We start from the raw sequence: 26,529 nt of genomic DNA, 5'->3' as shown, positions 1-26,529 counted from the left end.
AGGTGTAATTATATCTTGTTCTTTCTGTGTTTAAATCCTTGTGTTATAGGCAAATGTGTTTTTAAAGAACAATTTAAGTTATTTTTTAATTCAGTTAACTTCTATTTACAATTTATTTCAATTACAATCAGTTTACCTATTCAGTAATTTATCCTTTTTCTCCCTCGGCTAAAATCAGTCACATTTTTTTTTATTTTATCTTCAGTTGTGTATATTTTTTTCGTCTGCAGTTTTGTTTTTTTCCTCTGAGTTGTCAATAAGGCATTACAACCTTATTTGCACTGAATAAATATTCGAATCTCTAAACATTCTGGAGATGAAGAAACTGTGCATTCCTTGCTACTCGGTCGTTTTAGAATATTGCAGGTGAAATACAGTAAGTCTCTGACAAGGACCACAAATACGCAAAACAGATGCAATAACTATTATTTATTACAAGTTCAGTTTAGTGATATCATGCTTTGGGTGATATCATTAAAATATCTAGATGATGTTCATGCTTGTGACATATAATTTGCACTGATAGAAAGTAGAAACAATTAAAATTCAGCAAAATATATTGTTTAATTGTCGACTTTTGGGAACTAAAACATTCAGACTAGGGAACGATGATCTTTGAAGTACAAACTTTTTGGGCCCAGCATGGCCAAGCGCGTTAAGGCGTGCGACTCGTAATCCGAGGGTCGCGGGTTCGCATCCCCGTCGCGCCAAACATGCTTGCCCTTTCAGCCGTGGGGGCGTTATTATGTGACGGTCAATCCCACTATTCGTTGGTAAAAGAGTAGCCCAAGAGTTGGCGGTGGGTGGTGATGACTAGCTGCCTTCCCTCTAGTCTTACACTGCAAAATTAGGGGCGGCTAGCACAGATAGCCCTCGAGTAGCTTTGTGCGAAATTCCAAAAACAAACAAACAAACTTCTTGAGGTAGCGAGGACAAAAGGAACTTAGCTAATTCTTTGACTAATCCCTGCATAATCTCATCAGATAAATCTAGTCCATACATCAGGAGTGTGATAATTCAAAAGCTCAAGCAGATGCGTAGAAAAGCTTTAACTTTACTATCGAATAAGCTAATTACAGTTTCAACTAGTTAATCGTAAGAAAACGTATGATTAGTTGGCATCACAAAACATGAGAAAAACAGTCGACTTTCATAGCGACCCTTAATTCTCAAGCCAACAATGAATGTAGCTGTAAACATTAAGACTCATTTCACAAATTCTATGTAGCTTACAACTGAAAATTTGAATTACTAACATACAAAGGTATCTTTGATCCATGTTACAGCTACAAAAGCAGCTCCTCTTTCACAAGGTGACGTGGGATACAAAATAATTCTCCAACAAATAATCAATACCTTCTATAATTAAATATTATTTCAGAAAGTAACACTGAGGGACAGGTTAGCACATATCCTTGAATGGATTTAGTGTGACCCAAATTTGATTTTTCGTCAGTTTGTTTGGTTCTTTTTGCTATTATGCATAAAGCTACATAAAGGACTATCTGTGCTTTGCCCACCAGGGTATCGAAACCTGGTTTCTAGCAGTATGAGTCCGAAGACATACCACTGTGCCTCTGGTGGGGCGAAATGTTTAGAGAAATGTAAAATATTTGTGAATATGAAATACATTTATAATATGCGTTTGCGATATTTGCATTCTACTACAGCAGTTTTAGGTACATTGAGTAATTTAGAAGTAAGAACTGATTTCAACAACTGAAGAAATGACAAAATACATTTTGCAAAATATAAGCTGAATTTTAAACATGACTGAGTTGAAGAAAATATACTGAACGTAACATAAAACAAACAGAATACAGTGGTATGTTACTTGATCACTCCATAAGTAAAAATAGGGAGGACATAAACTAGGATCGTAAAACTGTCAAAATAGAAGCAAAAATGTGTTGTCATTATAATTATTGTTAACAAATAATACTTTTATCTAGGGCCCCACTCCAGCCGTGACTACAAGCTCTTTTGCGGTATTTATATTGCATGTATTAACAAATAATACTTTTATCTTGGGCCCCACTCCAGCCGTGACTACAAGCTCTTTTGCGGTATTTATATTACATGTGAATAAATTGTGCATTTTTATCTTGTTATAAATGCATTCATCTTGAATTTATTATATGTTTGTGTATGTGTAGGTTTCACGTAAAACGTGGATGAGACAGCTGTTGAGTTTATTTAGTTCTAAGCTACCTTTGTTGTTCTCAGAGTGGATGATTTCTGTTATCATACGAAGAGACTTGTTCAATACTATATGTTATGTAAAGTTGTCGACAGCTGAATCCTTCAATTGTTGTTCAGGTGGATAGCTACGGTTTGTGGTTCCATCCTTTGTTAGAATGAGGACGACTTGCATACGGCAAGCCACTCTTAGTAAATGCAAAGTTTCTTGCGTGATAAGGAACGTATCGTTTTTATCAGTCTAATATGGAATTTTATCTTCAATAATGATACTGGTCTGGAATATCCTTTAGTTAATTTAAATTTGGCTGACAGTAGTCTAGTCTGTCATGCGTTCGTGCCGTAAATGGTTTTGATTTGTTTTGAATTTCGCGCAAAGCTACTCGAGGGCTATCTGTGCTAGCCGTCCCTAATTTTGCAGTTTAAGACTAGAGGGAAGGCAGCTAGTCATCACCACCCACCGCCAACTCTTGGGCTACTCTTTTACCAACGAATAGTAGGATTGACCGCACATCATAACGCCCCCACGACTGAAAGGGCGAGCATGTTTGGTGTGACGGGGATTGCGAATCGAGTGCCTTAATCACCTGACCATGCCGGGCTTCTTCGGTATTGATCAGTTCTATTTTGTGGCATCTACTATAATATATATTAGGAGAGTGAAATTAACAACTTCTATATTTTATTTTGCATACAGAATAACAAGCTTTGCCCTAAACACTATTATGTCAGAGACATTTCAGTTCTTTTTGGTTTTTTTATCCGTAAAAGTAACAGTAAGTACACTCAAAATATTCTTCATTTTATATTACACTTGATGTCCACCCTCGTTACTTTATTGCTTCAGTTAGTAAAAGATTTAGTGCCGTTATGTAATCAATATTTTGAGAGAATCTCTTGTTGTCCAGCAAAATTATCCAATATAGTTTTTCAGTTTCACTTGGATATAACTCACCTTACCAAAAATTTCTGAAAGTAAAGATAGACATTATACTCGATAGTTATTTTCAATAATAACAAAACAAGAGAAAAAAAAAAAGCAAAAGGATTCTCTGAAACAAGTTAATGCCCAAAGAAATAAAAGCTGTTTCACGTTTTCAAAATGTTTAAAAATGTAACTGTCGGAAGAAAATATTTTTCATTTGAACAGTTATATTTGATATTGTATATTCAAATAAAATAAATAATAATGACTCTGGTTATATATAAGCTTCGCAAATTTAGGTGCCAACTTTTTTAACTCGTGCATAAGAAAGTACATTGGGGCAATTCTCAGTACTTTTAAAAACAAAAATTCACCCTCTGATTATATTTTTACTTCAAGTGGGTTCCTCCTCGTCATGAACTTCACCTTCTCTTGTGCAGAAAGAGAAGAAGCAAAAGTTTTTAGAAATATATTTTAAGATTTTTTTTCTGTTTTCACCCAACAACAAACCATATACGTCTTAAAATGAATTATTGTACAAGTTTTTGAAAAATTGGAACTATTTCTTTTATAATAAACATATAGCGCCACCTTCAGTTATCAAACTATACTATTTGACAGTTATTTATATTTCCAACAAAGGTGTTCAAAATAAATAAATAGTTTTAAGTCATTAAAAAATAATAACTGGAATTAAATATATAAACTATTACATAAAGTGATATTGTTGTTAGTTGTGTCAGTTTTTGAAATTAATTTGCTAGCATTCGTTACTTTTTTTCGCGTAATAATACAATGTTTAAACTGTCTGCAGAGGTTTGATGTGTTTTTAAAATCCAAACATTACGTTAATAATTGAGTAGTGTTTTGAACAAGGTTAAGTTGGTGAGTAAGTTGGTTTTAATTATGAGATAGATGTCACAGATGTGTACTTGATAATACTGGAATAGGTTTTTGTGTGATTTAGAAATGAGCTTTTACTAACATTGTTTGAATTTTAAGTTTAACCATGATTTGTGAAACTGAAACTGTGAAAGTTTAAAGTAAAACACCTTTGTTAGTAATCATACTCATATTTCGTATTTTTGATGACAAATGTTGTGCAGTTCGCTCTGCATCGGCTACAACTTATAATCATGTATGTTGTATAGTTGTATTGTTAGATTTGTTATAAAGTTTACGGTACATTAGTGATGTAATTTAGGCTAGTAGAAGTTCAGGCGCTTTTGTGATTAAAATTAAATTGTACAGTAAAAGCAGAAATATAGTCTACATAAAATTATGTCCCTCGTATTATAATTTATATAAATATTATAACATAAAGTATTAAATCTTTCAAAGTGTGTTTATTTTGTTTTTAAATATGAAATTTAAAACTTGACATTTAAGTTTGCTTGTTCGGGAAGTTGAAATTTTACAAATATTTAGTTATTAATTAATATTATACAAGTCTTACGATTACATTCAACTTAGAAGTTCCAAGATCCTTGACTCATATGCTGGTTTTAAAAAGGACGATCAGAGACCAGTTCAATCAAATTGCGGGTTATTTACCGGCACATTTAGACAACAAGAGAACAATATCTTTGTGTTCAGAAGGGCTGATCTTGGATACACACCATCGAGAAGTAGAAAAACTTAAGCCTCCCCAATTTTTTTCCAAGGAAATTATGGATTCCTCCTCTTAACTGTTTGTAAAATGCCAACAACTTGTAGGCAAAATAACCCATTATAAAAGTGGATCTCTTAACACTTAAGTAATTGGAATGTCTTTTGAAAGTCTTAAACTTGGGTCCTTTCATCTGGTTGTCTTCGAAATATAGTGCCCGCGTCGCGCTAAACATGCTCGCCCTCCCAGCCTTGGGGCGTTATAATGTTACGGTCAATCCCACTTTTCGTTGGTAAAAGAGTAGCCCAAAAGTTGGCGGTGGGTGGTGATGACTAGCTGCCTTCCCTCTTGTCTTATACTCCTAAATTAGGGACAGCTAGCCCTGGAGTAGCTTTGTGCGAAATTCTAAAAAACAACAACAAAAGTTCGAAATATAGCATAAAGAAATTACAGACCCTCGTCTAAGTAACCCCCTCCTAATAATTTTGTAAACTTAAGTAAGATACTCTTTTACGTTTTTTTCTTCTTCAAGGAAAGCAAGTTAATAGATCTTAACCTATTTCTACAAGATAATTCTTCAACCTTTAAGCCCAGAATCATGCTAGTAGTGGTAGTAATTCTACTGTGAACTTTGTCTAAGAAGTCAACATCCTTTCTTAGATGGTGAGATAGCAGTTTCTATTGTAGGTTTAGTTAGGATTTTGTTTCTCATTTATGCATCCAACTTCTAGTGTATATTAAATATCAAGTCGTTTTTATATTAAGACATCAACACAACTTGTTCCATTAGCAGTTGCTTATAGATACTAAGTGTCAGAGAAACATGTAGGTTCAAGAAGTGTGAATATAAAATGGTTAAAACCCTATAACCCAAGCTGTTGTTGTTTTGTCTTTGGTTGTTTTTCCTGACTTGCTGTTGTTCTCAGCCTTTTCTGTTTTTTATATTAATGTTGTATTTTCATATTTGTTTCTTTTGGAGATTGAGTTGTTTATTTAAAAAGTTTTGTTCAGATACTCTTTCTGTTTGTTTAATTTTTTGTGATACTTCTATATATTGTAATAAATTTCCAAACTTACTTTTCTATAGACCCTTTCATTGCAGCTGTACAATATATTTCCTAGTCCCAGCTGCAGTAAATGGATCAGTGTTGTTTGATACAAACAAAAATTAAACTACAATCAGTATTCTAAGTGAAGCCTGATTAGTGACTTGTACAGAAATAAGTATATATTTATACTTGTAATTGGTATGGAAATTTAGAATAATTAAAAATGACTAGATTCAATTCAAACTTGTTAACGAAGGACTCATAAGTTTTATTTCATTAATTATAGTTAATTTTGGAAAAAATTATCAATTCATATGTAGACTACTTTAAAGAAAAAATAACTTGTGACCCAAATCAGTAGTGTGGTTTGAGAGGAACCTTGTCAGTGATAGTTGAATTTAAATCATTCAAACCTTCAAAGAACAGCTTTGTGCTAGTGGAAAACTTTAGTTTAAAGATATACGTGGTATTTATAGATGTATAGATTACCAGACACAAGAGGTAATTACCTTATTCTACATATTATTAGTTAGGTTTCACTGGGAATACTGTGTAAAGTTTTGGTCACCTTAGCTAGGGAAGAATATTGACTTACTGGAAGGAGGTTAGAGGAGTGTTACTACATTGTTCAGAAAGTCGTTATGCACTTATGTATTTATTAACAGACATGTTTCAATATAGAATACAGGAGGTAAATATGAATGACAATTATAAACAATGTTGAAAGTGACACCTGTTGGCATCAGTACAGGCCTGGATTTTTCTTATTTTGTTTCTAAACACTGCTTTCAGTTGCTGGCTTGAAATAGACTGAATAAAATATGATTACAAAACTGCACAGTGACTTTCCAAGCACCTTGTAGAATGATTCCAAGGATTATCTTGTGGGGATAGTTTAAAATCACTTATTTTCTCATGATAAAAGAAGGATAAAAGATATTATTCATGTTTACACAATTATCTGAATTTATAAATGTCTCCTGGTTTCTTTCTGCTATATTCTGAAGATAGTAAAACAAGAGGTTATAATTCTTAGGATATGGAAAAGACAAGCTATGCTGTGCTTAAGATCTTTTATTTTTCTGAGAAATTATCTTATGGATTAAGTTGCCACTAACAATAGTAGAGATGACATTTCTACAAGAACCTAAGAAGAGAATTTGTGATTTCTCAAAAGTAAGTGGAATGGTTTAAATTTCTCTCTTTCTTAAGGGTGAATGTGGCAGGATAGTGTTCCCTTGTTGTCTATATTTCATATTTAACTCATTCTCATCTGATCATATTGTTTGAACTTTAAAAACAAAATAATAATAATGAGTAAATTTTCAGCTACAAAATGGAACTTAACAACATTTGTCTGTCTAGTCTTTGTAGATAGTTTTCTCTAACCATGCCATCACGATTAGACCAGATGCAACAGGAGTTTCGTCAGAAGTTGCTGCTACAGAAGCAAGAGAAGAAAATGGTTAATGCACAAGAGTTCCAATCAAAACTAAGAGTTCCTGGTTCAACACAGAGAGGTGGTCAAAGCATTTCCAAGCCAAGTGGGCTACACCATATAGCTCCAAGTGACCAAACTGATGGGGCAACATCAAGCTCTGCCCGTTTGCCCATGGGAACAACCAAAACTGCTGTTTATGGAGAGCGATCCCAACATTTTAGTAGAAATGTGAAGACAAACACCAATAATGGACATCAGGAAAAGCCTGCTATGAATGGGTTAAAAAAACCTACTCATCAAGTTGGGAGTCAGGTTGTGGGTCAATCATCCAGCCATACTCTACAAGAAAATCTTCGGAAAAACCATCTTGCATTTACATCTCAAAAGAATGTAAAATCTGTTCCTGAGAAGTTAACAGAATCAAATAAACCAGTCAAAAAGGTGAGATTTCTTTTAAAAATATGTTACTGCTTTCTTGAAAACAAAATTGATGTATAAGAAAATAAAATCTTAACACATAAGGTAAGAGCTTTACATAGCCTTGTGACTGTTATGCTGAGCTGCAGGTTGGAAAGTCCAAAATTCAAGCCACGAATGATGTGTCACTACACTTTACAACTTTTTGTTGTTGGGGATATAGCTGATGGTCAATCTTACTATCTAGTTAAAGAATGATTGTGTAGGAGATAGGAAGCATCCTAAGTTATGGGTGGCTATGTTAAACTCAGAGGGATCTGATTTGGTCATTTGACCCATGTGTTTCATAAAGTGCAGTTCATGTTGAAAATGCTGACAGAAATATTTTTCTACTAACTATCATTCAGAATATGGTCATACACTTTTGTTAATCTGCAAGATATTTTAACCATTATTAGCTGATTAGCAATCCAATTATTTTTATGATTTATGTTTCTTTTAATTTCATTTTCATAATAATGTTTTCAATTTTTACTTTTTGTGATAGTATACAAATATTACATTAGTTTATTTGGTCTTGTGGTAAAAATGCCATATTTTATGTCAAGAGAATACTCTTAAAGCTTAATTCGATAAATTTTCCAACTTGGTCAAGCTATAATTTTCTTCAACTAAAAAATACTAATTTGCTTAACAGCTTGGACTCTAAGAAAGATATTTTAAGTTTTTAGTATACATGTGACATGAATAAGTCCCTGTTACAGAAAAATTCTTTTTATTCTTAAACTAATATTCAGTTTTCTTCCATTTTCAATTGAAGATTACTTCTAGAGGGGGTGGGGTTATTTGTTGGTGAATGAGACATTCCAGTACTAAAGGTGCATATCAGTAAGAATTGTCTGTTGTATTTTACCCCTTTTCAAGCCACAAATTATAACTTTGAAATACAACCCTTAAATGTGCAAAAGCAAAAGTATAGGGGGCACTTACTTGACACTGAAATTAAATAAATTAATATTTATTAATTAATAAGTAAAAATTCATAATTTTGACCTCAACACTTTGAAATGTTTTAAAACAACATAAAAATGCCCTAACAGTGAAATACGTTTTAAAAATATTGAATATAGCGTTTGATATACAACATTGTATTGTGACCAATGCATTGGGTGTTGTGAAGTACAGGTTTTTATTCAGAACTTGATGTATACTTGTTATTGTTCGTGCATCAATAGTTCATCTTGTTTCGTAGAAGTACGTGTTAACAACATTTCATTATCAGGTTTGATCGTTTGAAGTTGTCCAGAAATCTGTGTCATAACAAAGTTCAAGTCGAACTTATTTGACCTATTTTAGCAGTTTTTTGCAGAATGATTAAGTAGTTTATGGTTAAAAATCACTCGCTTGTGCACATCATGTTTTTCATTCGTGAAGAGGTACCGATGGGATATTCGCATAAAACACTGTAACATGTGAAGTAAAATACAATTATTAAATTAAACGGAATGTCTTGTAAATATTAATAGTGCTCGGTTATTAATCGTAAATTATCGAATAGAAACTACCTCAGTAACATGGTATCTGATGCGCGTTATGTTGACTGTTATTTAAAGGTTGAATGGTTATTTAACTGTACGAGTTGGGAACGTGTACTTGCTGTGTAATTATCATTTTAATATATCTTTAACCAGATTCAGTGAAAAGTAATACTTAAAAATTTGATCAGCAGCGTTTACTCGTTGATGTACACGATTTTGTCGCTTCAGTATACACGTCAAAAGAAACGATTTATAATATTTTATTGGGAGTCTATGTAACAAGGGTTAAATTATTCAATAAATGTAATTCAGCGATAGAAGTTGCATTCTAAAGTGTGTTTTCTGTTTTAATCTCTTTTTAACAGGGTGTATTCGTAGTGGAATGGGGAATTTTAAAGTAATCTGAATGTATGCAATTACGGTATATGTCACTTTTATTGTAATTAAAAGAACTATGGACACAAATGTTAAGCTTGAATCACGTTGAACCTTTTTGTTGTTTTGTTTTAACCTAACCTGGCATCTTTTTTTTGGAAATTTTGCTTTGTTGACGAACATAGGGTATAATATGGAATGACAGTGTTGTTTTATATATATTACTCAATCACTGTATTCTGAAAGGCCTCCATGGCAGAAAGGATAGTTACTGTCAACTACCTTCTCTAGCCCCCCCGCTAGTACAGCGGTATGTCTCCGGATTTACAACGCTAAAATCAGGGGTTCGATTCCCCTTGGTGGACTAAGCAGATAGCCCGATGTGGCTTTTCTATCAGAAAAACACAAACACTACCTTCTCTAAGTTAAGATGGCTAGTTTTCAAGAATAGCAACATTTTTTGTAGTAAGTCAATAATGTATATATTCTAAGTCAGCTCAACCTAATAGGTAAGTAAGCAATTCATCTCGCAATGTAACCGTATATGTTAGTCAGTAATATTATAACAACTCAGCCTTTTTTATGAAAACTATAAATTTAGTGTATGTTCCATGCCACACCGTAAAAATAAAATGGCAAATACATAAATTCTGTGAGATTGCATATTTAGTTATGTTGTTAAGCCTAATATTAACCTTATTGGTCGGCATGTATAGCTTTCTCACCCAAACAAATTGCTAGGATAGTTCTGCTTCCAATAGAAAAAGATGCAAGAGTTTGGTATCTTACATTGTTTCTCCTAGTGCTCCTATGAGTGTTGTAGGAGGTAGATATCTCTTTGACTACTGTAAAATCATTGTGCTGTGATTTACAACGCTAACATCAGGGGTTCGATTCCCCTCGGTGGATTCAGCAGATAGCCCGATGTGGTTTTGGTGTATGAAAACACACACGCACATTGTGCTGGTTGTGCTTATAATTTGGTACAGTTGTTAAGTTTTTTTTTTTGTTTTTTCATGAATTATTTTCAAATAATTAAATACCGTTTGTATGCAAAAAGTGATTGGAATCTTGCCATTTTGCCTGGAAACTGTTTTCATCATATAAACGTAACTATAAGCAACTCTTTGAACTTTCTTTTTGAAGCTGATATCTATGAAAAATGAGGTCGTACTGAACCATATATCGGACAGGGATTTATGTTTTATCATGCGCTCTAAAATAAGTTGTGCCACTGCTTAATTTATTTTCACATTTTTTTGTTGTTTTTTTACAATAACAAGTTGATACGTAACGTATTATTTTCACCAATTTAATTACAATTTGCACAAAAGGCTTCGATTATATGGCTCACTGGTTTTGAGAAATTCTGACCCTATGTTTTGAAGTGTTTGTACTTGGATGTGGTAAGAAGTTGGATCGCTTGCAGTTATTATCTGACGTGTATTTTTTTGCTAATCCTCATCCACTATTTATAGATATTGCGTATGAGTTATAGTTTCGTTTGCGTCTTTCTATAATAGTGAGAACCAGGCACAAGGGCCTGGCATCACCAAGTTGTTAAGGCACTCGACTCGTAATCCGAGGGTCGCGGGCTCGAATCCTTGTCACACCAAACATGTTTGTCTTTTCAGCCGTGGGGGCGTTATAATGTAACGGTCAATCCCACTATTCGTTGGTAAAAGAATAACCCAAGAGTTGGCAGTTGGTGGTGATAACTAGCTGTCTTCCCTCTAGCCTTACACAGCTAAATTAGGGACGACTAGCAGAGATAGCCCTCGTGTAGCTTTGCGCAAAATTCAGAAGAAAAACAAACCAGCTACAAACTGTGTGTGTGTGTGTGTGTATATATATTATAGACTGCATGTATAAATGCAGTTTTTTCACTATCTGCTAATAAATGGTTTCGGAGTTGATCAAGTTAATGGTTCGAACGCACTTGTGCCGCTTAAATTGAGGTTTTTATTAAATGCTGATGAACTAACAAAATTTGTTTCATGTCATCTTCTGCCAATATATTTGTTTTGAAACTTAAGCTTTAACGTTAACAAAACTATTTGTTTTAGTTCTGGATGCGGTTTTTGTTCTTCTGCAGTGTATCCGTTGTGCTGTACACCAGTGTGTAGTGTAGATTGTCAGTTATGGTTTTTTATTTGGAATAACCCTACTAGATCAGTTTGACGTGTGTGTCGAAGTCCCTTTTACAGTTTTTAGGGTTTTTGTATAAAACACTAGGTTTCATATAAGAGCTGTCAAAGTTAACGAGGGATAGAATAATATAAAATGTAAACATTACAATAAGAGTTTTTTTTAAGTATACACGTCATACTTTTCTGTCTGTACTTGTGACGTCTACCTTTTCAGTACTGCGAAGGCACGTGCTGAGAGAAATGTTTTAATTCTACAGAGGTAAGCTTTAGCCGGCCAGCTGTTGTTCAGAATGGTGATTCATTCTCTGTTACTCAGTGGACGCCCTGTTTGTCCTCGAACGGAGTGCTTGCATACACAGTCACTCCTGCGTATATATAGTGTGCCCAATTATGGTAGTATACTCTATCTCCGTTCTTTTACCTTCATGATACGTAGGAATTGAGAAACTTAATTGACTTATACTGTTTTTATTTGGTATCTGATTTTAGCTTGTTTTTAATAGCATAAACTGTAAAAGTGATAGTCAACTCCATAATAGGAATAAACATTTAAATAATAGTAGTAAAGATGCGGTGTTCAAGTTATTTATTTTTCAAATCATATTTTAACAAAAGCACTGATTACTGATTATACCTGTTTTTCGAATCGCAGAGGTTTTTCTTGTGACGTCACAGTTAACCTTGCTATATGAACCTTCGTGCATGCAGTAGTAAAGACCACAAGGCGCAGAAAAATAATGAAATAAATAAAATGTGTTCAACATTGGTAAACTAAACGTCCATGACAAGCATTTGTTTTCAACGATTATGCCCAAGTCTTTTTTCTGTGTAACACGATTTAAATTACCCAGCGAAGGGCTTTTTCCCGTTGCAAATAAATATACTTTTTCTCATGAACCTGCGTATTACCTATTTTAAACTCTTATTTCCTTACTTAAAACATGAGCGAATGAATGAGTTAAATAACAATAATAACAAAAAAACTTTAAAGTTTGTTACTGTCCAGATCATGGGTAATGATTTTTAAAAAAATAGAATAAAGTTAAAATCGCTTATCATATCGAGGTTAGTGAAGTGAAATGACAGCTGTCAAAACGGTTGGTCCTGGCAAAGGTGGATAGATTAGGTTATAATACCGTTTAACAGCGGTTTAAGTTATTAAATCAAGTTGAGATAATCATGCTTCGGTTTCTTTTGTCTTAGTGGATTCCAAGAATATAATTAATCAAAACTTATTGTGTTACTGTAATGACACTTGTGGTATTGTTCAACTAATTTCCATCTATTCCGTTCTTCACATTTCATAAACTGAGATGGTTTACATTTACACACACACTGTTATTCCTTTACACTTGTAAAGTTATCGTACAAGGGGTCTTAAATGGTGTTTGTTATCATAAACATTTTGGTTGTAGAAACAATTTTGGCACCGAATAAAATATTGATTCTTATGATTCACAGTAAAGGTCATTTTCTCCATTTCTTTCGATTTTCTTCATAGGCTAACAGTGGTGCAGCTGGTAAAATTTCTTGTTTTTATATAAATATTTGTATTTATTGGACGTTTCGTCGTCAGCAAATTAGTACACTAAATAGATACTATAATTACAATTTAATCAATCGAATGATAAGCAGAAGCTTAACTAGAAGCAATCGAATGAAACTGGAAAACAATATAGATCCAAACTAAATGCAGTAGTAAAAGTAGCTGAATGGTTAGTAAGAATTAGCATGTTCATCATAAGATTAGGTTTCCTGTGTTATAAATACTTCTCTTTCGCTTCACCGACCCGAGTATGACGCTGACCTCAAGGTCAGGAGCGACTGCAGTCAATCAGTCATGTGAGATGAAAAAGTACATGCACCTCGAGCTATTAACTATTATTATTATTTCACATCGAACGAACATAAAAATTACTAGGTGATGTGTGAAAGATTTTCTTTACCGAATTGTCATAAGTCAAGTTCTGGTACAGACATACGATGAAGAAATGTGAAGCGCAACACTTTCGTCTTTAATTTGAAACTGTGAGTTCGACATTTAAACTGTTTAGAAGACGGGTTAGACATAGTATTGCAGTTCACTTTAAAATTTATAATGGACTTTACTGTACTTAATACTCTTGAAGGTAGGGGTTTTAAGACTTGAGGACAAATTTTCAATTTGTCTGCAAACAAGTTTAGAAACATGCATATATCCATTAAAACCTTTCAGTTGACTTGTAATTATTTCTAAGCCAAAAAAATATATTTGTTTTTTATAGAAATTTGTAAGCATCTTACCCAAGTGTTTAGGGCGCTTGACTCGTGATTTGCAAGTCGCAGGATCTAAACCCTTTACCTAACGTGCTCATTCTTTCAGTTTTGTGGTGTTATTTAATGATAAATTCCACTGATATTTGGAAAAGAGTAGTTCAAGAGTTGGCAGCAAGTGATGTGTTGACTAACTGCCTTTCCTCTAGCTAGTGCTGATTGCTTTTGAGCAGTTATGCACAAAATAAAACAAGCTATATATTTTTGCAAGTCACAACATTGACAACCAAGATTGAATATACTTGATGTTTAAGTCTCAATGTCATGATGCTGTGGTATTCACATCCACTGACAATGATAGATTAGTTCAAAAGTATCTGCATAATGCAGATTCCAGAAAGGTACTGCAGAAAATAGAAAGAAGTTAATTTTATTTAATGGTTAATTTGCAACATTCCTATGACTATTACTAGCTTCTACGGTTAAGAAGAGTTTGAAATGTCCACAGAAGGCAATCATTGTCATCACCACATGAGGTATTTGGGTTGGAAGAAATTGTATTCCCCTTTACCCTGCTTTGGATGTGAAAGATGTGCATAGGGTTTTCCATGAGAGAAAGAGGGGAAAAAACAAGTTTAAGAGGATAATGGACTTCAGACTAAGGTGTATGAAGAAGATTGATAGATCCAATCCTAACTAATCTTTTATGGGGGTGAAGGAGAGGCGGGAATGCCCAGAGAAAAACCCACTCTATTTATTCAGGGTCCAAATGTTCTAACTGACTACTGTCTGAATATGAATCTTAAAAAAAAAATCATTAGTAAGAATATCTACTAACGAAATGTATCAATAACAGAGTAGAGTTGGAGACCTGGTTATCCAGGAAATACTTCATCCTCATAAAAACTGGCAGATTATTTCTATTTTGGTTAGGCGATTAAGTTAGTAGTTTTTCATTGTGGGAAATCATAGCACTTTTGTTCAGTTGGGGATTTGTTTAGTGATAATTGCTGAGGGTTTGGAGCTTAATTTTGGCATAGTCATTGCGGTTTAACATGGAACGAAGGATATTGTTTTTGAAATTCCTCTACCCCACTTTTTTGGGGAATGGTTTCTCGACTTGGAATTGGAAGTATTGAGGATAAAATGGCCACTCTGAAGTAATTATCAGCTAGGTAACGGTAGCTAATTACCACTTTAACAAGCAGGATGAGTTATCTGGTTATTCAGGATGCCATCCTATGGATGTCAGTGTTAGTTATTCAACTTCTAAGGCTTAATTTGTTGTAATAATAATAAGAAAGATCCGTGTTTCGTATGAAAATTCTGTGCAGGTTTGTATATGTTTCATAGAGGGTGCTGGTGTACTTGTAGTTCTGAACTCTGTGAGGGCAAAAGATGGAGAAATGTTCAGGTGGTAGGGTTGAAAGAGAAGTAGCATCAAGATTTTTTTTATCTGCTTGCAGTTTGGTTGTTTGCTTTAAATTTACTTATAAAATTGCAAGTGTTTTTGTTAACTTCACTTCTTGTGACATTCATATTAAAACGTTAAAAGTATGGTCAGAAGTTAATGCTGCATGCTCTCTGACTATTGCAAGCAACATTTGTAAAGAACACCCCTAAAATCACCGATTTGCGTATCTGTTCCACCCCAGAGTTTTCAGATACAGGGCCAAAGTGATACAAATGTCTAGCCTTTGGTACATGATACTAACTAATCCCTTTACTCAAATAAAATTGTAAAATGCTGGAGAAGAACACACTGGGTGTTTAAAAAACGTGTTAAAGCAAGTGTTTTAAATGTTAATTCCAATAACTTTAGTGAAGCATCTTATAGCAGACGGTGTTTAGCAATAAAAAAATTAACCAGATTTCTTGTTGTGAGAACTGTATTTCCATTTTTAAAAGTCCTTCAGTGTATTTTGTTAAGATTGTTTCATGGTAAATGTTAAGTTCTGGACTAACAAAGCAGTTGTCTACTGTTTTATAAAAGTACCACAACTAATCTGGTAGGTTGTGTTGCTGTGGTTCAGTTTTTATTTCATACTTAATTGTATTTGTTAATAGACAGTGTATGTGAGTTAGAGTGATGGTGATTCAAACTTATCTGTTTTGTTTTCACATACGATTTACTGTTTAGGGTCATTCCAGTCAAACTACTCGTATCATTCGTTGTCAGTCTATATTATTATTATTCATATAAAATGTAAAAATAGGGTGACCAGGTGTCCCGATTCTTAACCTGTCATCCTTAAGTCTTGAAAAAAATAACTTTGGGATGCTGATTTGTCCCAGGTTTTAAAAAAATATGTGAAAAACATTTCTATAACACATCGTTCACCTTACATTGCTGTATCTGTGCTGTTACTGCATGCCCATGGATAACTCGTCAAAGTACGAGAACATTAGAGACCTGCTGTTGCAGTAAACCACTAGAAGAATCAACAATATGATGCATGTATAAGATTGCTTTTAGTTTTTTTTTTCTAATTTGCATAATGTTCCCTTTGAATGTGCAGTGCACTGAAGGCTATTCTCCAAGTCGTAATAAATTTAAACATAAATTGAGTGCAATTTTACAATTTTGTAATTAAACAAAGATGCTTTGAATAAAAATGTTATATGAAGTGAAATACATCAAATAAAACAAATTTGGCCAAGTTTTTCGTGTATTGAATCTGGTTACCCTGTGTAAGAATAGTTCTGAAGCAATGATATCACGTTGTCCTAGAAATTACTTTGCTGTTCCATTAAAATAGGCATTTTCCCCAAAAAGCAAAGATATTTAAAGATGTAAATCCAACCATTCGTGATTGTAGTTCATTAACAAGTGAAATATTTACTGATGATAGAAATCAGCTCTTTCAATAACTTCATAATTATAAATGCTTCGCTGGGATGAGCTATATCTATTTATCAGCAATCTTTTCTGTGAAAGGTCCTCATTGCAAATGTAGAATAAATAAAACTATTTTAAGACTTTATACAATGAGTTTAAAGGTGTAAATGTTTTTTTAGAATATTAAAGTTGGAAGAACAAACCACAGTGAATGTATTAACAAAGGAGCACAACAACAGCAAATCTTCCTAGAATGTGCTTTGGAATGGTTGCCTTAAAACCAGTAATTGTGATTGTTTTTAAAAGCAGAAAAGTTAACTACATCTCTGAAACCTTTTCCTGAATGATGGGATGTGTCAGAAGTGGAAGAGGAGTTTGGAGACAACAAATGAGCCTGAAAGATTAGTAACTTTCACATCTGTAATGAAGTTCATAGTTCAGAAATATCAGGACTGAAAATATGTTTTTTAGACTATTTTAATTCTTAAATTGGATATTTTGGAAAAGGTAGAGATTTGAGTGTTTTATTTTAAAGCTATAGCTTAGCCTAAAGTAAAAAAGGAATCTTGAGAGAATCAATTTTCCAAAAGCATTTTAATAATTTTGAAAAGAATAATACCAAAGTAAATGGTCCATACAACTTTTCAAGTTATTTAAAAGTTAAAACTATATTGAACATTGTTCAGGAAGAAAGTTCCTTAAAAAAAATTGCATATAGTTCTGATGCCTCAAAGTAATAAATGGTGGATAGAGTTGAAACAAAGTTATACCTGTTGGGGTCAAGTTCAATTGTATTACTGAAAATGTCTTGCAGAAGGTTGATTTTTCTTGCTCAAAGAAATGAACTGTAATTTCCTTGAGTATTGCATGGTTTAATGTTGAATCTGTATAATTTTCATTAACTATGTAACAAAATGTTCATGATAATAATAATACTAAAAACTTAGTGGTATATTAGTTAAATATTTTTTTCCATATTACTCCCTATACATCTGGTAAACCATACATGGTTTTACTTCTAGGTATAATACTATAGGCGATTTAAAATTTCCTTTGCACAAAAAAGGTAACTTCAATAAAATATTTTAGTATTAGCTTATGAATATTGGGTGTGTTGTAATGACTTAATTTGGATGCATATTCATCACATATAAGGGCGTGGTGATATTATTAGACAGCGTCACATGTCTTACGTTGGGTTGTCTAAATTTACTCCTACTTGAAGGGCAGTTTTTGTTGTAAGAAACAACTAATAAATTAGGTTTGCATTATATTTTAAAATAAGTTATTCAGAAAATGTATTGAATGAAAATGTGGAATGCTATAAAGCTGGCTACTTCTATTATGAAGAGAGAGTCATCTTATTTATGACACCACCTTTAATGAACATTTGCTGCCATAGACCATGATGTGATGTAGATATTTCATTTTTTTTCTACATAGTATATAAGCTATATTTTACCAGTTGTATTTATGTAGAGATATCAGTGATTAATGTTTCCAACAAGTAATATTAAATCCTCAAAGAAGGAAATCTTTTGGATGCTCGTTGATGACAAATAATGACGTCATTTCATATTGGTGAAAATAAGAAAAGAATTTGCTGTAACAGTAACTAATAATTTACTGCTTTTTAAAGTAATAATCACATCAAATAAACATCAGTTCATATTTTTACATGATAATAAATTAGTATAATTCCCAAAATTGACCATTACACTTTTAATACACTGAAATTAAGATAGGTTGGGGTTATGCAGAGACTTGTACAAGCTGGTATGAGCTGGGAGTTAGTTTTCCCTTGAACAGGTACTACAAAATTTATTACTGGTATGCATAGTATAGGATGCTGGCACTTACTTTGTCTGACTGGAATGTGTGGCATAGAAAAAGTCCTATATCATCTTTGTCTAATGCAGAAGCTTCTTGCTCCAGTGGTCTGTTACTTTAAACCAGAATATAATGTAACATTTAAGGCACAATTAAAAGCTAGCAAGGCTTTGTCATCAACTTAAAAAATCCAGCCCTGATAATTTAAATTTTTGAACCTTTTTTTAAACTCATAAATTTACATTATCCACAACATCTGAAGACAACACATTCCAAGTTCATCTAGCCTATTAGAAAAGTAAAACTATCTGAGCCAAAGATGACTTCTACTCTGTCAGTACCTTTTCTTCTATTTTCAGGATAACACTTTTCTATATGAATGTTACAGTTTATATCAGTGAAATTATGAAAATTTTGAGCTATGTACATTGAAACAGTTTGATGTAATGAGTTTAATGTGACTAAAGAGCATAATCTAAACACTATTCCCATGTCATACTTTCCAGAAAATTTTTTTTAGAAAATGTTCACTTTTTCAAAGCAATTTTTGAATGAGGTATGAATACTATGATTAGTAATTATTAACACAAATAGCTGTCTGTAAGGTAGTGTTAATAACTAGTGAAACCTATACTTGCAGTGACTTGAAGCTTTGAAGGCTGACATTAGTATTATGGACTTAAGAGTGTTTCTGAAATTGTAACATCATTTGTGTGTTGGTATAGCACAAGTCTGGTTGGAAAACATGAAACATGTTAATGAGTTTGAAGTTAACTTCTTAAATTAACATCTGATTATAATTTATCAGAATATTAAGCAAACAGTTATTCCAATTCAGGATCCTAGAAATAAACCAAGTAATTGACCAATAAATAGACTTGCAGGGTGATTACAACTTTTCTTAAACATGGAAACTGGGTATACTCTTTTAGCTTATATTTTCAAATCACTTTTCTTTCTAGATTATTCTCACCAGTCCTTAGAATGGAGATGGTGGTATCCTTTTTCTTTTCTTTTTTTTTATGTCGCACAATTGCACATTATATCAGACATGAAAGAAATGATAGATTTTTCTAGAATATAATAAGTAAACTGTTTGTAAGTTAATAATGATTTTGGTTACACAAAGACTAGCCATAGATATGTTATAGAAATTCTCACTTTGAGAATAGATGATGTTTAATTGAAAAGAAATAAAATAATGGAAATATTTGGACTTGTACTTCGAGGTAGGTCAAAATAACTGGCTGTGTAAAGGTTTGTAATCTAACTTCAAAAACTTTGATACCTAAAGAAAAATCTTTAGTGCTGAAAGAAAGTTGTCAACAAGTGTGTTTGAATGTACTGAATTATTTTTGAAGTGGTAGTTTCTCCAAGCCATATTTTTTGAACATTATCATGTAAATGTTTTGAATGGTAAGTTAAAACTTAGTAGTCATTTGATTTTATATTTGGATCTTTTCCATTGATTCTCAGCCTTTCCATGATAAACCAGTAAAAGTGCCAGTAAAGCCTTTGCCTGAGAAAGATGCTGCAAAATCTCCAATAAGTGTAACCAAAAGGTCTTCAAATACAAAACAAATTGTAGGTATCTGTAGTAGTAAATATGTTGAAGCAGTGTATTTTGATTTAATTGTGGATTTGTTTATGTGCTTTTATTATATTGAAGAATTTTATGAGTGTTTATTTGGTTTGATTTTTCAACATCAGATCTTTGTCATTGGTTTCCAGCTGTGATTGTGCAACTTAAAATTATGCTTGTCGTAACTTATGATGATGCATAGAAAATAGATAAGATTTGAACTTTTTACCTTTTTGGAAGTAAGAGTTGAGAGATAAATCAAGAAATCATTTATTGATTTTATTCAAATAAATATATATATATATATATATAAAAGTATATAGAAGACCAGTTCTGTTGGAATGCTCTTAAAGTGATGGATTTTGAGTTTGCTCTGTAATATGCATAATAATTAGTAAAAGTGATGAACTGTATGTTACTTAGTAAACTGTGCAACGATTTTTTTAATAATATACAATAACTGATATATAACTGTTAATTTGGTGGTGTTATTATTTAAAACAGTTTTAACCTTAAGGTAGACAGTAAATCCCATTTCAAAGCAACATGTTTGTTTCTTAAAACAACCTGTTCTTTTATTTTTTTTTCTGTCAAATCCAAAATTATAAGTAAAGCAATTTAAGCATAATAATTGCAAGTGCCATCCCTGGTCAAAGAAAGAAATGAAAGAAAGTATGCTACAAATGCTATGGACTTTTGTATCCAAGATCCCAACCCGTTTATACACACCCCCAGCAACAAGTTAGCAACCCTTATAGAATTCACTACCACCAAAACTAACTTTATGTTCAGTGACCAAAACTACCTATAAATGGCTTAAGCATGGGCAATCCTGTATCATCAGTTCTAACATTTTCATGATGCAGATTGAATCTTTCACGATCAATTTAGCCTTCCACCCACGACTATACTAATACAGATATGTTGACGATACAGTTGCTGGATTCACGTGTACAGAACACACAGTTAGATTTTGAACCATGTTGACTCCATACATCCTGACATTAAGTTCATCTGTGAACACAAGAAAACTAACCAGATAGCATTTCTCAACCTCAAGATCACAAAAACTGATACACAATTCAAAATGGAAATCCACAGAAAAATTACCCATACTGGACTATACATTTCCTGGGACTGAGCACATGAAAAAACCCCACAAAATCTCAACATATTAAAAAAACCAAATAAATACAGCCACCAAACTATGCCCATCTGATAAAATTAACAATGAAATCAACAAAATGTCTCCAAAAAGTATTGAAAAATTATTTAATTATATCTACACACCTAGATCAACAACAAACAAACAGTAATAAATTCCAAGAAACGAAAAACTATAAAACCTTACACTGCTGCATACTATATATTCCTGATATCAGTGAAAAAATAACCAACATTTGTAAAACCTTAAAACACAACATTCCAGTAAATGCTAAATTTATTCAAAAACTAGATACAAAACTAAAGTCCATATTATATAAAAACTACACTAAGAAACACAACACCAATGCTATTTACAAAATACAATGTAACAACTGCCACAACTTCTATATTGGAGAAATAGGCAGAAAAATGGAAACCAGATTCAAATAACACAAACACCTTCACATGTTTTTGAAAACTGCAAATCAAATAAACATGACATAGCTATGGAAAACACCCAGATACTAAGTAGGGAAACAAATATAAACAAACACAAAATCAAAGAAGTCCTACTTGTACAGCAACTAAAACCAAAATTGAACCAATATAAAGAAAAACCTTTATATCTGTATTAATTAGTAACCTAACATCTAACTGAAATGCCCCCAACAATCCCATACCTGTTTATACTCTCATCCCTAAGACGTGCCCAGCAACTTCAGTTACAATCTTTGTTAACTTGAATATGACCTAAGGAGGTCAAAACATTGTTCTGTATTTTTATTTTAAAGTTTTTATTACCAGCCATATTGAGAATACATGCTACAACTATGTTTTAGACATGCACAGTAATTTGGTTTGGAACCACTTTATTGTGTTCAAATGGCCCTGAATAAAACTACTAAAATTTCATTACCCTAGACAATGTACTTTTTGAAATATGATTGTGTAACATATCCCTTTGGCTCCTGAGTATTAAAAGTAATTTCAATAGAGAAACTCCAAAAGATGGTGGTTTTTCAACACATCTTTTTATTTTTAGTTAATTTTGAAATGAAATATATCATCCTCAAGTCTCCATACTAGCTAGTATTATGGTCTACTTCTGGGGAGTAAATTCAGCATGCATCAATGAATCTATATACTCAACATCATTAATTAAGCAATTGCCACCCTTTTATGCTTTTAATATTACTTTTTTATGTTTAGCTTTCAATTAAGATACAAATGATGTCACCTGTAATTTGGTAGGGAAAGTTGAAACATCAAGATCGTCAGTAGTAGGAGAGCAGTTACAGACATTATATACTGAACCTGCTGCACAATATCTACTTAGGTTATTCTACAGGGTGTTCAGAAAGTCACTGTGCACTTGTATATTTATTAACAGATGTTTCAATATAGAATACAGGAGGTAAATATGAATGACAGTTATTAACAATGTTGAAAGTGACCCCTGTTGGCCTCAATACAGACTTGGATCTTTCTTATTTTGTTTCTAAACACTGCTATCATTTGCTAGCTTGAAATAGACTGAATAGACATGTGATTACAAAACTGCACAGTGACTTTCGGAACACCCTGCACACGGTTACTGAATACACCAAGGGGTCATTTGGACACCTCAATGCTTCGTGCGCTTGGACATTAAGCTTGTGAAATGCTAGTTAATTTCAATCACCTTATCACTTCAAATCACATTTTGTAGCCATACCTCTGAAAGAGTGTGGGAAATATTTTCTTTTTAGCTAGTAAACATGTTCAAAAATTTTAGTTAAAAACAATACCAGGATGTGTAGTCTTTTTTCCAACAAAAATGTCTACCTCTGGCTTATGAGGGTCCTGTTAATAATATTTTACTTGTAATCATCCTATGTATTTTGGAATATTTTGATAAGAATCACTGTACTGTAGAATAAAATTGTACTGTTATTTTTTCTAAACCTTAAACAAACAATACTAGTTTTCCTGATTCTCCAGTTTTCTATCAGTAAACCCAGCAGTTGATTAATTATGTTTTATTTTCCTTAATACTTGTTCAATACAAAATGAAATCAAAACATAAACCTGTGAAGAAACATCATTGAAATACTTTTGAATATTGTTTGTGAAGGAAAATTTTGAACATAAAAAAATATGTTTTATGTGTTTAATCAAATGTTTTATTAGGTATGATCTTGTAAGGAGAACAGTGTATGGTCAGTTATGAATAATCTTATCTGTAGGTAATCAAATCTAGTTACTGTACCCACTTACTTTTGTTATTTGTTTTTGAGAGCCCAGCTCCAAAGACAAGCTCCTTTGTGGCCAAGAAATGCAGTGCAGAGTTGGTTCAAGAACCTGTGAAATCTAGACCTAGAGACCCCAACCTGGAGCAGTGTAAATTTTGTGGTAGAAGTTTTGCAAAAGATCGCATTCAGAAACATGAAGAAGTCTGTGCTAAAACTTTAAAAAAGAAGCGGAAGGTTTTTGATGCCACAAAGATGAGAGTGAAAGGCACTGAAGCAGAGCAGTTTGTTAGGAAAAAAAACAAGAAAGAAGATCCAAAGGTAGGGGAGGAGGAAATCAACAACAACAAAACATATTTTTCTATCTGGTCTTGTGTAAAAGTCATTTTATTTTTCTATTCTCCTGGTTCAGTTGAGGCTATAACTAAATATTGAAATTTTTCTTGGTATCTTTAAGACTTAACCTGTAAGTTTTGACAGCACTTATACTTAATCATGAAATTTACAACAGTTGATAAAATAAGTTACCAATTCTTAGTTCAAAATAACCTAAAAATGCAAATTAAAAAAGAAATATACAAATTTTGAAATTCAAAAAAAGAAAGGGTTAAGTAAATGTTGTAATTAATTGTGTGTTCAGTTCATTGATTTATTTTCTTTCTGTAGCCCAAAAAGTCTAGCTGGAGAACACAACATGAAAATTTCATAGCAAGCATCCGTCAAGCTAAGGCTGTCCAAAAACATTTAGCAAGTGGTGGCAAGCTGTCAGACCTCCCACCACCACCACCTTCAGAAAACCCTGATTACGTCCCTTGTCCTCACTGTGGTCGAAAGTTTAATGATGCAGCAGCTGAACGACACATTCCAAGATGTAAAAATATTGTCTCAAATAAAAAGCAAGTTCGAAAGAAGTGAAGTATTGAAAATCTAAGGGTAACTTCCTTTATGATGTATTAAAAGTAAATGCTTGTTTAACTTCCATTTTGATTAAAATCTGCTGGTTAAATTGGGACCTATATTTTTAATAGTTCACCCTCCATGCTAAAATTAACAGTAGCTTTGGACTGCATAGCTGTACCATATTAATGGATAATAAATAACAATCTATAGAAATGTTTAATGTATTAAAACAGACAATTTCCAGTTTTATAAATATGCTATTTTTTGTAATATATCTTAAGTGTACTTACAAAAACACTTTGTGATTTATATTTTTATGTTGTGTTAAGCCAGTTTCTTAGTATTTTCAAAAACATTTTGTGGCTAGAACTTGTGAATTGTGAACGGTGTTTGAAGGTGCATCTAATTATGACATTGTATACTCTGAAAGTTTTTCTAAAACACAGCCATGTTGTTTTAAAATAATGTGTAGTAACTTCTCAGATTATCTGATATATTCAGGGTCAGCTTGTTGATAAAAGGAAACTTATGGTTCTGATTATTAAACAGGAAGTTTTAGTCTGTTTTAAGTTGCTTTTTCTTGACGTTTTTTTAAATGTTAGTTAGTTGATGTCTATAACATTAAAACTTTTGGGCCTAACAACTGAAATGAGGCTTAAATTAACAACCTAGTCATCTTGCATAATGAAATTTTGTAGTGTTTACATGTTGGAAAATACGAGAAGGTTACTGTTTGTGTATCTGATTACCAGTATTAATGATTACTGATAGCTGAGAACGATGTTGGATAGTAATATGGCTGAAACTTTTATTAAACTAGAATTATTCAATGCCATTCCTTGAATGATCGAGTGTGTTTCTAGTATTAGCCTGATGTTAAATACAGCTCGAGAGAATTTGGCTTATTTCATACAAGTTATTACATTTTGTTAGTGTAAAATGATTCTGCTCAGAAAGGTGGTTCTTGAAGTGGGCTATTTTAAAAATTCTGTACTGTGCAACTGTGATCTAAATTGTAAAATTACTATTAAATCTATGACTGAAATATACCAATGTCCAAAGGGAAGCATAAATCATAACTGTTAACAAAAAGTAAAGTTTAAACTTTCTTGAATAGAAATTGTGTTAGAAAAAATTTATAAATGAATATTATTTTTCAAGAATGTGTTTCACATTCTTATTCTGTGATCTTAATGAGAAAAATGCTTCTGTTATTAATACTTTGCTGTTATTAATACGAAGTAAATAATTGATCCCATGCGTACTTCGACTGAATGTTATTGGTCATGAAATAACTGTCCTGTTGCAAGTTGTAGAATAATATTTCTTACTGATGGTGTTTACCATGATGGAAGTTGTACTTCTCAAAGTAATGTGAAATATCTGTATGCAGAATATTCTGTTGTTTGATAATGCACATTATTTGTAACTATATTACAATGCTTCTTTTGGTTTCCTTCAAGTTCCAAAACTAATCTGTTTGCCCCTTATATTTTAATTTACACATTTAATAACAAATGTGGTTGAAGTGCTTCTATGAAACTATGAACATATGGTCACATTCAAGGATAAGAAACAAGTTTGCAGAACATCTGAAGAAAAGTGCCTTAAAGAAACAGTGACTTCCCTGTCAGGTATATGTTAAATATTGATTGATGGATGTTATAAATTTATGTATTTTTAAAACCTGGCAACTAGCATAGCATGATACAATTAACTTTTACTTTCTTACCAGACAAACTAGATTTGTACATGAAACAAATGTAACGTAATTTCTATGCTTATACAAGATTTGTAAAATAAATATTTTTATAATTATTTAATAATTCTTCTGCTTTCTTGTTAAGCCATGTTTTACTTGTTTTATGAGTAGTTTAATAGTTTAGTACATAAAGTAGTGTGTTAAGAGTAGATAGTTGCTTTTAATTCCATTATGTGCCTGTTTGGTATACTTCAGGATATGTGAACTGGTGTTAGCTTTTATAGATAATGTATTATTCTGTATATTTATCACAGAAAATAAAATGGTTTTCTGCCTTTTTAAAAAA

The 26,529-nt window shown here is 32.5% G+C and overlaps 1 protein-coding gene across 3 annotated transcripts; it reads left to right on the top strand.

The window, feature by feature from the left end:
* Positions 1-3,733: 3,733 nt before the first annotated feature.
* LOC143231010 (uncharacterized) lies at positions 3,734-26,529 on the top strand. 3 transcript variants are annotated; one of them, XM_076465468.1, is made up of 5 exons: positions 3,734-4,009; positions 7,148-7,664; positions 20,102-20,209; positions 23,630-23,902; positions 24,248-26,529. In XM_076465468.1, the coding sequence occupies exons 2-5, from the start codon at positions 7,173-7,175 to the stop codon at positions 24,494-24,496; spliced, it is 1,122 nt and encodes a 373-aa protein (XP_076321583.1). In that variant the 5' UTR covers positions 3,734-4,009; positions 7,148-7,172; the 3' UTR covers positions 24,497-26,529. The 3 variants fall into 3 exon arrangements, with proteins under 3 accessions (XP_076321583.1, XP_076321585.1, XP_076321584.1); XM_076465470.1 differs by having other exon boundaries at positions 3,734-4,013; XM_076465469.1 differs by lacking the exon at positions 3,734-4,009 and adding an exon at positions 4,125-4,262.

The sequence above is a fragment of the Tachypleus tridentatus genome, chromosome 10 (assembly GCF_004210375.1).
Source record: "Tachypleus tridentatus isolate NWPU-2018 chromosome 10, ASM421037v1, whole genome shotgun sequence".
Lineage (NCBI taxonomy): Eukaryota > Metazoa > Arthropoda > Merostomata > Xiphosura > Limulidae > Tachypleus > Tachypleus tridentatus.
This window is presented reverse-complemented; position numbering and strand designations above follow the sequence as displayed.

Bases quoted from the DNA above. Each gene is read 5' to 3' on its own strand.
- LOC143231010 (XM_076465468.1), top strand. From the start codon at position 7,173: ATGCCATCACGATTAGACCAGATGCAACAGGAGTTTCGTCAGAAGTTG. The intron at 20,210-23,629 runs GTAGGTATCTGT...TTTGTTTTTGAG, and splicing joins CTTCAAATACAAAACAAATT to AGCCCAGCTCCAAAGACAAG. The intron at 23,903-24,247 runs GTAGGGGAGGAG...TTCTTTCTGTAG, and splicing joins ACAAGAAAGAAGATCCAAAG to CCCAAAAAGTCTAGCTGGAG.